Source organism: Charadrius vociferus, unplaced genomic scaffold (assembly GCF_000708025.1).
Source record: "Charadrius vociferus isolate BGI_N301 unplaced genomic scaffold, ASM70802v2 scaffold147, whole genome shotgun sequence".
NCBI lineage: Eukaryota > Metazoa > Chordata > Aves > Charadriiformes > Charadriidae > Charadrius > Charadrius vociferus.
This window is the reverse complement of record NW_009649570.1, coordinates 4,983-17,432: the sequence shown is the minus strand read 5'-3', so window position 1 is coordinate 17,432 and position 12,450 is coordinate 4,983. Positions and strand designations below refer to the sequence as shown.

Genomic DNA, 12,450 nt, shown 5'->3' with positions numbered 1-12,450 from the left:
TCTTAATGGTCTTTAAGTAGTAATTTAGAAGCTTTAGAAAAATCAATACAAAAAGTATAATTAGTCCAGCAACACTGCTGCAGATACTCTAAGAAGTATGGCAAGGAGGCATAACCTACAGCCCCCTTGAAAAAGCACCGCTACTGAGAAATCTTTATGGCAGGGATTCAACAAATTTTAAAAGGACAGGTTGACTTCATTTAAGCCTGACAGTAAGTGCCCCCTGCAGGGTACACAATGCAGGGTACAATACTGCTCCGCTTTGAGGCAACTTACTCCTGCAAAACTTTGTTATTTATAGAACACCAAAGATATGACAGACATTTTTTAGACTGCAACGTCCCTGCTCTGCAGAGCTTGAAGTCGTCGCAGCCATGAGTGATGTACAGCATGTATTAAATCAGTTAACGGATGGGGAGGAGGTAAGAACAGTAGGGAAAAATGTCAGCTGCTGGATTTTACGCTGCATGAAGTGTAGACAAAAAATTGTGATTGCAGTTAGCCCTAATTTAACTGAAGCCAACATCATCACTTCTGTATCGGGACTGGAGAGAAAAATGTTTATCACTGTATTAGAAAGTGAGGTTATTAATGGTTTGGTATGATATCCTAACTTAACAGAGAAAAATCAACACAGATATTTTAAAGTTGATAGTTTTTATTTACAGTTTTGTTGGCAAAAGGAGGTGGGAAAGTTTAAAACATTTTAAACATAGGGCACCATATTGTACTGTATGACGTATCAGTTCACAATCTGTATCTTCAGTATCCAGCTGATCAAATAAAGCTAACCACCACTTAAAGAAGCATAATCTGCATCAGCTCCATTAGAGTATACTGCCTAAAAACACTTCAGGCAGTTTCTAAATCAACACAATCACTAATAAAAATGCAGTTCTGGTGAAGAATGTATACTTTGATTTTTTTATACTGTACCTGGTATCAAATTGCCCACTTTACTTGCATACTGGCAAAGCAGTTACACTTCCTACTTTTAGTTGAAAGTTACAATCTCATTTTCTGCAAATTCATCTGTCAGGTAATTCTGACCTACTCTGAATATTTTACTGTGAGCATAGTCGAGATTGGAGTAGATGAGATTGAAGGAAAAATATTCCTATGATGTGCCCGTCAGAATCAGCTGGGTAACCATAAACATCCTGTTTAAGAACTCTATTCAAAAAGGAGAAAAAGTGTAGTCAGTTTTCACTTTGTCACATCGATTTAATTCCTCACTTGAGCTTTTTAATTCATTCTTCTAAATCAAGAGTGTTTAGTTCTTCTTCTAGTTCATCCAAGTCCTCTCCAGTAAAAAGATTTTCATCAACTGGAACTGCATCAATTACTCCATTTTCCAACTCCCCATCTCCATCATTATCTTCCTCTAAATCATTTTGCTCACTGCTGTTTATATCACCACCAGAAGCTTCACTTAATTTATTATCTGAAAAGAAAAATAATTCTTACACGTTTCAGTGTCACAAGTCACTAATTCACAATCCCACTAAACAGGCTTTAAAGTTTTGAAACTATAAAGAAGTTACTTTATGTGAAATTTATGTTGACTTATATTGGTTAAATTGCATGTACCTGATTAATATGAAGGTTTGGATCATCACTTAAAACAGACTGAAAAAACCTCAAACTCCTGTTTTCATAACTGGGTCAAACTTTATTAGCTACTCCTACTCAATGTCTGCACTTAGAAGACTCAGGATCTCAAATATTAGGTTATGCTTTTCACAAGCACACCAAGATCAAGACTTTGCTCTAAGAAATTATGAGCTAACTTAACATATCTAGCAAATATGAAGAAAAGCTTGGCTTTTTGTTGATATTATTCAGTCAGTCATTTATTAAATCTGAAGAAAAGGGAAACTGCGAAGACATATCTTAAGGATTTACCTGAAGTGTCCATAAACGGTACCTTTTATTTAAACTTGAATTTAAGAAATTAAGCGCATAGCATTTACTAAAAGCTTTTTCTTTAGTAACTACACATATCATTGACGGTAATTTCACTCCCCCACCCTTTTTAAACAAATACTTCTTTCCAGCAGATCAATAATTCATTTCTATCTACCTTTTGGGAAGCTCTTAACAATTCAAAGCCGTATTAATGGTACCTAAATAATGAACTTACCATCTTTTTCTATTGAACTGTATGTGCTGAATCGCTCAGGACTAGCCACAGTAATACCAGTCTCATCTACAGCCTTTGGGACATAGAGGTTCAAATCTACATCATTTATGCACACAGGATCTTCCATCTGAAAAATAAACCAAGATGCTCTGCATGAATTACTTTTTACAGGAATTAGAATTTCTGCTGGATTCCTACAATTTTTTAAATTTTCCTTTTGACACCAGAATTTTGACAAGATATACTTTGTGGTGGTGTTAAATTAAGAACCAAGCTTGTTAATTGCACTATAAGATCTCTCAAATTAAAAGTTTTCAAACCTGAATGTAACTCAAAATATTATCCGAGTTAATACTGTTCTTTACCTCATCATCTTCTCCCGTTCCTTGAATATAATGGGTGTCATCTGCTTCTTCATCATCTGCATCAACCAACTCTGGTCGAAACTCAAATACTTCACGTCCACTAATCTATTCACATAAAAAGAAATCTTAATTTATCACTTGACAGAATTTATACTGCTGTAAAAAAAAAAAAAAAGAAAAAAGAGAAAAGAAAAAAGAAAAAGCAATTCCAGGCCAGCTACCTTATTTCAAAAACTTATTGACTGTTTCTTCTTACATTAAGAATTGGAGTGTAGAACATACCACCAATGCTTTGCCAGCTTTAAAATCTGCTTTCCTCCTCTCCATATCTTGCTCAGCCTTATCAATTTTTTCTTGTCTTTTTCTTCTCTTCCACGCAATAAAACACTCTAGAGTAATTTTGGTAACATTTGGTCCTAAGGCAGCACGCTGTCAAGCAAAGAGCCTGATTAATGACAGAAATTGTTTCCAAAGGCTATAACAAGTTAGAGATGTAATTACGCTTTCCCAGAAACTAGTTGAAAACATTTCTCTCCAATTCCGTCTTCACTCTCACCATTATTAAACATGCACCATCAACTTAAAGTTTGACTCAACACACGATTTTCCAGTTACTAAGATGAGTCGACACGGAAGTTAACATGAAAAGCAGAGGAAGAAAGAAACCAACAACAATATCCCAGGTTCTCCTCAAATTGACGCTGCCAGGCAACGGTGACAGAAATAAGCAGAGCAGCAGTGTAATGCCTTCAGAAGGCGCCGTTCTCTTGCTGTTGCTTCCTCATTACAGAGTTATATGAGAACTATGGAGGCAGTGAGCTGAGGATGTGAAAGGCCCATAGAAGCAGTTGTAGGAGATAAAGGAAAAATAGCAGTAAGAAATAGAAGCCTCCTAGAAAAGGATTAGCAACACCTGCACTAAGTATGCAGATATAGTTTAATCTATTCACTAGGTAATAGTTTCTAAACAAAAACATGAATCAAATACTATACCTTAGCTCATACAGCTATAAAATCATTTTATATTTTTTAATTATTAATTAGGAAAATATTTACAACTGTCTCTTCAGCGTAACAAAAACAAATACCACCAAAAGGTACCTGTCTGACTTTACCTCTTTTTCTATTAGATCTTCTAAAGAAATTTCATCTTGCTTTTCTTCCTTCTTCTTGTCTTTTTTTAATACAAAACCTGGAGGGAGAGCATGACGATACATGCAGTTGTCTCCTCCACCTGGACAGACCCAAAACCATCCATATTTGTTGTTTTCAATAGCATCAAGGAAGTATTTGCAGACCTGTATAAAACAACAGTTGTTAGCGCTGCGTTCTCTATTTATCCCCAGCAATTTACACTACATGTATAGCTACTACATGTTGGAAGTACAGTAATTCAAAGCCAGCTGGGCTCAAACCAGAAGAAACACGTGAAATGCCTTGCTACTAAAAAAGCAGACAAAAGAAGTGCAACGAATTAGCTAAAACTCACGTAGTCAAAAGCTTTTTTCCCTTAATATAATCTCAATTGAAAAAAGACAGGATGACTCAGAAGACTGGCAACTACCATAACCCCAGTTGCACACATAAAACATCAGCATCAGTATAGTTCTAATCAAAATAAATAGAATCTGCCTTAGATGTTAAACCTTCCAGCTCGTGAACTTGAGGTAGAGATGCCCTTCTGGAACTTTCAACAAGTAATTCATAGTCCACACTTAACCATATCAAAGTTTAACTTTTCCAAATTTCAGCAGTATCAATAGAGTATTTAATAATTTGGTACTGAGAACAAGGTGAAATAGTTCTGAAGAATGAATGAGGGATTGAGATACTATACCATTTAGGGCACAAACTAAAGAACATTCTTGAAGTCAGAGGTCAGGAACTACAAAGGATTCTGCATTAGTAAGTTTCAGCTTACAGGAGAAAATTTAAACTTACATGCTTATAGTCACCCAGTGCACAAATAAGCCAATATACATGGCAGTTGCTGGAATGAGAGGACAGAACTAACTCATCACAATACTTGAATCTTCTAAGCAAATAGGATGCATTAGACTATTACAGATTCCTTTAGCATTTCTATTTTGAAAGCACTTTATCTACTATCCATTTGTATTTTACATGAGAAAATGACTGACAGAGCCTTGGGGTGGGGTGTTTTTTGTTTGTATTTTAACACATTACTAGAAATACTACTCATAATACTGCTATAATATTCCATTCAAAATCTTTAGACAATAATCATATTAATACCAGTCTGCAGTTAATTCTCTCTACTACAGAACAATAAAAAAAAAGGACATACTATTTGGGTTTTGGGTTTTTTCTTTTCCGCCTCACCATGCTTCTTGTTCACCACTTCTTCCAGCTTCTTCTCATCCCAGTTATCCATTGTATCTAGAAACAGACAAAAGATGGTTTCGCAAAAATATTCAAACACTAAACAATGCTGTCACATTGCTATTCTCCCTAATAAGTTTTAACATGCAATTCTCACATTTTAGTTCATTTACAGTATGGAAAATAAATTCAGGCTTTTATTACAAAGTTTTCAAACTCTTCGATGCTGATCAAAGACAATTTCCTCAAAAGCCTTAATACTTAGAAATTTCGATTTTGACGTGCATGTTTCAGTTAAAGACTAAAAAAATGTGCCGTTCCATCTGCATGCTACTGAGCGTGGATAAGGGAAAAGGAGGGTGACTGAATAACAAAGAAGGTTGGAGGCTAATGTCCAGAAATACAGATAATGTAACTTGAGGATCAAAAGAGATAATCCCAAATTTTCTGTGTTAAAGTTAAAAGAAGGTGCCATCAAAAGAAGGAAGATCACCAATGGTAACAGTAGTAGTGAATCTATGGGATCCTGTCATCTTCATTTAGGACAACACAGGCTAAAATTCAAATAATGACGTAGACATGATCAGTTGTGGAAAACCAAAAGAAATTATTTTGACTATGAAATCTCTAACCCCTGTTAAGTAAAAGTAAAACTGAGTACTTTGGCAACAAGTGATTTGGGGAAAGAAAATAAAGTCACAGCAAAAAATTCCAAAGTATCCTGAATTCTAGAACTGTGCACATTTGGGCAAACACTAGTAATAGTTCTGGAAGGCAACTACGGTTGCTCACTACATTCCCTCCTTTTGTACTTCGGTTTTACAGAACTTTGAAGAAACTAGCAACTATAAGAAAGACCAAATACTGTATAACTTGCTACTTGTACGACATAATACGTTACAGAGCAGAATTCAAAAACCACCATCCAACACTTCTTTTTCTAAAGAAGGTCTAAAGAATACTTGTAAGCGCACTTTTTAAAGCAAGTTTCACTGTTGTTCGTATTTTTTAACATAGCGGTATGGATTGCCTTGGTCATTGACCAAGCTCCTAAGGATCATAACCACAATGCAACATGACTCTTAATCTTAAAAATCCAGTTTCAGAATCAGAATAGTTTAGTACTCATTTTCTAGAATTTTTGTACCTTTTTCAAGGTCTTCATCTCTTGCATCAATGTAGACACTTCGTTTTTCACACTTTCTTTCCAAAGACAAATCGTGAGAAAACTTGCACTTGTCCCCTTTCGTGCATTGTCCTTGCTTGAAGAAAGCACAAACTACAGATTTGGGGTCAGCACCTGAATGAAGAAAGTTTTTATATTTTAATACTATTTTTAAGCAAAAGCTGTATATTAAAAGTTCTGAGAACAATGTCTAGGATCATACAATCTTTAGGATCTCTAGAGATGTGTTTTTAAAAACGAAAGTTATTTAATGCATGTGTTCATCACAAGTAAATACTCCATGCCCTGAACGCGTCATATTTACTTTGTATAGTATGATATTTGCATTAAGTATCAAAGCTGGCACTTGACTATTTAAATAAATATGGATAGCAGCGTGCCTGAGCAAATTATTAATTCATATAATACACACAAGATACCACTCTGTGGAACAACTTCTCTATACAATAAGCTATTTTTGCCTGTCATGCACAGTAAAGCTTCTTCTGGATGTCAGCCTTTCCGTAATGGATCAACACCATACTAGAATAAATTTTGATAATCTAACCTGCACTTATTCAGACTACTTTCTTTAATAATAGAAATAAGATGGCTGCTCATAGTCTCCAAAATAAGCAACTGTTGTTATAGTACAAACTTCTCAATCAACCTAACTGCAGTTTAAGTAAATATCATACCACTAAAGGGATTGTAACTAGGTGAGAAAAAAAATGAAAACATGAAAACAGGTGGAAATGTATTTATGAGACACAACTAAATCAGAAATGCTTTACTTGTAACACTCATTAAGTGCTCACGTAAGATTTCAAGCTCAGTTTTTTTCACTTGCTGATTTTAATCTTAGTGCTAGTCACCAGTGACTACAGTATGTACAGCAACACCCATTTAAAATCTTAACTAAAAAAAAAAAAATCTAGTTTTTAAACACTGAATGGATTCCTAAAAGAACTTCAGATAACATAGCTCTCCTTGTTGGCAATCTCAATAGAAAACCAAAGCTTTAATTAGGAAAATATTAGTCTTCTGAAATAACTTTAAGCAAGAGCTACTTTATTTGGAGAAAGCTCACCACTGCAGACCATAAAGAGAAAACTGGCCTTTGTTGCTGCTAAGTGCCACAGTGAACAAATACCAGGTTTGCTTTAAAGACATACATGGAAATCACACTTGTTTAGTCAAAAATTATTGCACATAATCTCATTAGTTCCAGAAGATTAATAAAGCAAAGAGTCGATTAGTTCATTCCTAAAGGTATGATTTTTCTTTTTCCTCCCACATGGTAGCGAATTGTAGAGTTTCCCTGAAGTATCAAATACGCTTAAACTTACATTTCATCACAAAACTAGTTTGTTCAAGAACCAAGTACAAATAAGATCACACTTCCGAAGGCAGCTCCTACTGTCAACTGTGAGGTGGGACAGAAGTGGAAATTTTTTATTGTTCCGATTCGAACGCAAGTTTTCTGTGAAGACGACGGTTATCATATTATATTCCTTGTAATACCTGGATGTTCACAATTTCCTGGGGAGACAGGCTGCTTTAAACAAATACCATCACACACAAAAAAATAATCATGCCACTCATCCAGAAGCACCTAATTAATGAACCTGAATACAGCAAAGTGTCTATAGCTGCCCTGTCATTATCAATGTAGCTTTTGATATTCTAATGATCTAATAACCCCAGATAACTGCCGAAAAAGATGTCAAATCATTACTGACAAACTACTTGGTACAGTAGATAGAGAAGGAAACAGACATCTGCTTTATTGAAAAATGAGCTGTCATTTTTAAAGGGTTATTCATAGATCTACTTCAGGTAAAATAAGAGAACATAAATAAAGATAATTCAGTTTCTCATACCTTTGCTAATTTTCTGTGCAGCAACCACAGGCTTGAAGAGCTCATTTAATTCTTGTAATTCCTTTTTCTTATCTTCTTTTTTTAATTTCTTCTCACTTTCTGTTTGAGCAGCCTATAATGACCCCAAATTTGAAGTTATTAATATATAATTTGAATGACATTACTCACTTCACAGGCACTGTACATTGAAGTAGCAAATAATTTTAAATTACTTTATAAGGGGAGGAAGGAAAGAACCTGTGATTTCTGAATTTCTCAGAATTCCTACCCTTGTATGAATAGCCAGTGCCATCTAGCGGTACTGACCTTTCAAGGAGAAGAGATTTCAAATGCAATTTGTCAGAAATGTGAGATCCGAGTAGGCACCATTAAGATAACACAGTTACCTCTATTCTACCTTTACAGGCTAGGAAATCAAGTGAAGGGAATGAGGAGGGGAAAAGTTAGTTGCTCTTTCAGTGATACATTAGTAGTGCAAATAGTCAATGCAATTACTTCAAGATCTCTGCAAAAAAGCTTCTCTATCTTTAGTCCTCTACATGCTGCTTAGTTCTTTTTCTTCATGTATACCAGTAGCACTTCTAGGAAATCTGTTTGTAGAAGTTAGGAACTGCTTTTAGAACACTTTTTTTGTTTGAATTTACATCAGTTCATTGATAATCAGTGGTTCATAAGAAAAGAACATTAATTTTACAGGTAACTAGGGGCCAAGGACTGAAAAAACAAGCTCCCCTAAGAAAATAAAAGTTTGTGTATTAAAAAAAAAAAACAAACAAAAAAAACCAACTCCGGGACTCTGCCTTATCCTTTTAGGATAAGCCAGAAAAGGCTGGTATCTATACCAGAGTAGTAGAGAGGGAACAAGATGGATGAAAGAGAACATGTGAGAAACATTAGGTGATTTGATTCTTATCCTTCAGGGAAGCTAGTGAGACTACCACCACTATACAAATATGTGGGGTACTTTACTGGTAGAATACAGTGCAGTATTAAAAAAGGAGCTTGCTTTGTATGGTGAATTCGGCAACAAAATGCCAAATTGTTTTAAAAAGCAATTGATTAATTTGGTCCATGTACAGAACACTCAATTTCGATACTGAAAGTCCACAAATCCTATTTTATATAGCAGGCAGACCCACATATGTCAACTACAAAAAGCAGTACTGTAGGAACACTTCTGTTTCACCCTAGGGTTCCAAAAGCATGAAGATGAAGCTTGCTTTTTTCTTACTGAGCAAAAAGCCTTGACAGTGTTTCCCTTTGTATCTCAGGACACAACAATAATAGCTTTAAAGTGTTCTTCCTTTCTCAGGGACAATCATAACTGAAACCCATTATTACAGGTTAAGAAAGGCATAATCAGGTCTAAAAATTAGTTTTTGACATCCATCAGTCAATAGCTAAAAGCACCTGAGAAAAATTATTTTAGGTTGTCTAATTTACATACTGGTATTCCATTAAATGCTACAGATTCAGGGATTTCATACACAAATTTCAGAATTGTCTGAGCAACACCAATGTTTCTGAAGTGACATCAAGCAGTCCTTTCCACTACAAGAACTTGTTAGATCTAACGACCCAAATATCAACTTTACCTTTAAAGTTGTATTTGACATTTGTTAGTTCATCCTTATGTTATGCAAGGAATTCAACATTAATTATGACATCATGAATTTAGCTGATGCAAATGTAATATTCTACAGGCTTATTCATCGAACAGGAAGCTGCATAAATACTTTGCAACTAGCTTCCCGAGAACCGCAGGAATAAGAGACCTGGCTCACTTCCATCATAAAAGTACTTCAATGAAATCTGTGCTTTCTGACCAAGTGTAATCTAGATACTATATCTCAACCACATCACATTTTACCTCATCATACAAAAGAAGAGCAGAGTAGTAGACAGTGACTCAAAATTTCAGTTTCTTTGACCACTTCACCAAATATGTGCAGATTCCCAAACATGCAACATGGAAGTATTAAAATAAATACGTCCGTAAGTAGAACAAGCAGCACATATGGGCTTAGTTTTGTTTTGGTTTTTTTTTTTTAATCTTCCCCCAATTCCAATTTTAATATTAGTAACAACTACTCTTAGTTTTAATGGTTCACTACTTCTTAGATTAGGTGGGAATTAGAGGGGGAAAAAAAAAAAGAAGCGAAAGAATATAGAACCACATGTTGCTGATAGCCAGTTTCTACAATTTACTTTCAGGTATACCTTAAACTCTATTATGTTACTACTAGAATACTGTATAAATAAACACAAACCCTTGTTAGTTGATTTTGAGTTTAGGGTTTTTTAGGGGTTTCGGTACATAATTCTCAGCTAGACAAGCCTTGCAAGAATACTATCTAGTTAAATCTGTGCTAGTCACAATACATTAGGCAAGTAACATCAACTTTTTTCTACTTCAATATTATATCACAATCTATATGTACAGTGAAAGATGATTTCATTATGCAGTGGGAAAACAGTACAGATTAAATGCTTACCTGACGTGGATTTTGCTGACCAAATTTAACCTGGTGAGTCACAGCCTTGATAAATTTTTGTTGTTTTGCACCTTTTTTATTCTTTAGACCAAATGTTTTGTCCTAAATCAAGAGATAAATACAGCCAAATTAATTGAAACTGTCTAACAGTTGGAACAAGTTTGCTGCTTTTGTGAGAGCTATTGCTTGCGTCCAAGTATTTGTGGAAGTGTATACACACAGTGTTTTCAGACTTCTCAAGACAAAAGGACAAGATGTTTTTGGTGACTACCCAAGCAGCATCTGAGGAAAATATGATGACTGAATAGCCATAAATACTACTTTTTTTCCCCCCCCTACCTACCTGAAATCACTTATTACTTTTCTCTTTAAATATTCATATGCGTTATATACCTATATTATAAAGACAAATATTGCCGCATGTAACATATTACTTTTTATTTTCAAGAATTTTAAGCTTTTCATTTTTTAACTGTACTAATTTGAAGTTTTTTCCCCATGTCAAATCCAGACAGGTGTTTATACTTCCTAAATTCCACTAAGAGCAGTTTCTGTTTACTGTCTGAACCAATTCTTTCTCGACATCTCCGGTTTTATTGTTAGAGGCAGGCTTCTATTGCAAACCTATTAAAAATTCCATTACAAAAAGATAGCTCACTTTCACACAAGTATCTGAAGCATAAATTATTTTTTGTAACTGAAATACCTACATAAAAAACATATGCATGCCTTTGATTCGATACCTTTTTTTTCCTTCCAGGAACAAGTAACAGATGTTCATCCAGTGATAATACCTCAGTTTAAATGTACTTTAGGAAACCCTAACAACCCAAAAATATATTATGAAAGAATTATAGAATAAACAGTTCCAAATTTCCAGAGTCACCCTGTTTTCATTTACAATGTATCCCCCATCAACAGCAGCTAGTCCTCTGTTACTTTATGCTAATCTGAAAAGTCTGTAATTTCTTAAAATAATTAGTTGGGAAAGAAAATACATCATTCACACACTTGATTTCTGTGGCAAATGCCACATGGAATATATAATCTCTGCATACTTTATTATGTAATAACATTGTTAATAATCAATGCAAGTTTTTCCCCTTTCAGCTGCACATTTTTGTAATAAAAAGCAGAATTTTCCTATGTGGCTGGATTCAGCAAGAACATCAGAAACTCTGAAGCCAGCAGAGAGAACAACCAGTCTAACCTAACAAAGAAACAATATTCTGTGGTGCTAGATTTAAAAGAACACTTGCACTACACAGATATTCTGCTTAGAACAGCTGAGCTGCTACTAACTTTCTTGCCAACAGATGTAGGCAAACATTTAATTTTCTATAAGCGTTCTCTCCTTATACTCTCAACATAGCTTTTTTTAGTTTATGTTTAGTTATGCAAATCTTCCACTGTATAAAAAAACCTGCTGGACGTCTATCTGTTTTTTTTAAATCTGGTTTTACTATGGAATTGAGTATCAGAAGTTTAAAAAGAATATGATGCATTACTGGTTACCCTTCAAATTATTTTGTATTCAATTTCATGAACGATTTACTAAACTGTTATTCCAGGAAATGCCTCTTTAGCCACACAGGTAAAATTGTACCAAAAAAAACCCCAAACCCAAACCCAAACCAAATAACACAACTGAGTGAGAAATACAAACCTACACCTCAGAGTCGGACTCCAAAAATACAGGAACACACAGAACCAGAGAAAGGAAAGGGGCGGGGGGGGGCGACACGGGGGACGGGGAGCGCAGGGTGGCACAGGGGGAGGAGCACTCCTGTCACATCACGTTCAGTGCAAAGAAAGCTCTGGGCAGAAAATACCCAAGCTGATAGCCCAAACCTCAGTCCAAGAAGCACAGCGGACACCAGCACAACTTAAAGGGCGACAGCCAGTGATCTGACAGATCTGGGCAGCGCTGGGATCGCCAAGGGAACCCGGAACGGTGCTTCTGGGCTGGGTTACGGCACCGACAAGGTGTGCGTGCGCATATCCCTCCGCCTTCTTTTTAAAGTTTTCAGCTTTATGACCATTCCCTTGGTCGCTT

At 35.4% G+C, this 12,450-nt stretch overlaps 1 protein-coding gene across 1 annotated transcript in view; it reads right to left on the bottom strand.

Moving 5' to 3' along the window:
• Nucleotides 1-455: 455 nt before the first annotated feature.
• The window catches only part of ZC3H15 (zinc finger CCCH-type containing 15), a 16,925-nt gene continuing 4,930 nt past the window's right edge, over nucleotides 456-12,450 (bottom strand). The window contains exons 4-12 of the mRNA XM_009890215.1: nucleotides 10,395-10,496; nucleotides 7,900-8,011; nucleotides 5,999-6,151; nucleotides 4,817-4,908; nucleotides 3,624-3,806; nucleotides 2,791-2,937; nucleotides 2,509-2,613; nucleotides 2,144-2,270; nucleotides 456-1,444 (exon numbers count right to left, since the gene is read on the bottom strand). Coding sequence (XP_009888517.1) covers nucleotides 1,251-1,444; nucleotides 2,144-2,270; nucleotides 2,509-2,613; nucleotides 2,791-2,937; nucleotides 3,624-3,806; nucleotides 4,817-4,908; nucleotides 5,999-6,151; nucleotides 7,900-8,011; nucleotides 10,395-10,496 — 1,215 coding nt within the window. The 3' untranslated portion in view covers nucleotides 456-1,250. The remainder of the gene's footprint in view (nucleotides 1,445-2,143; nucleotides 2,271-2,508; nucleotides 2,614-2,790; nucleotides 2,938-3,623; nucleotides 3,807-4,816; nucleotides 4,909-5,998; nucleotides 6,152-7,899; nucleotides 8,012-10,394; nucleotides 10,497-12,450) is intronic.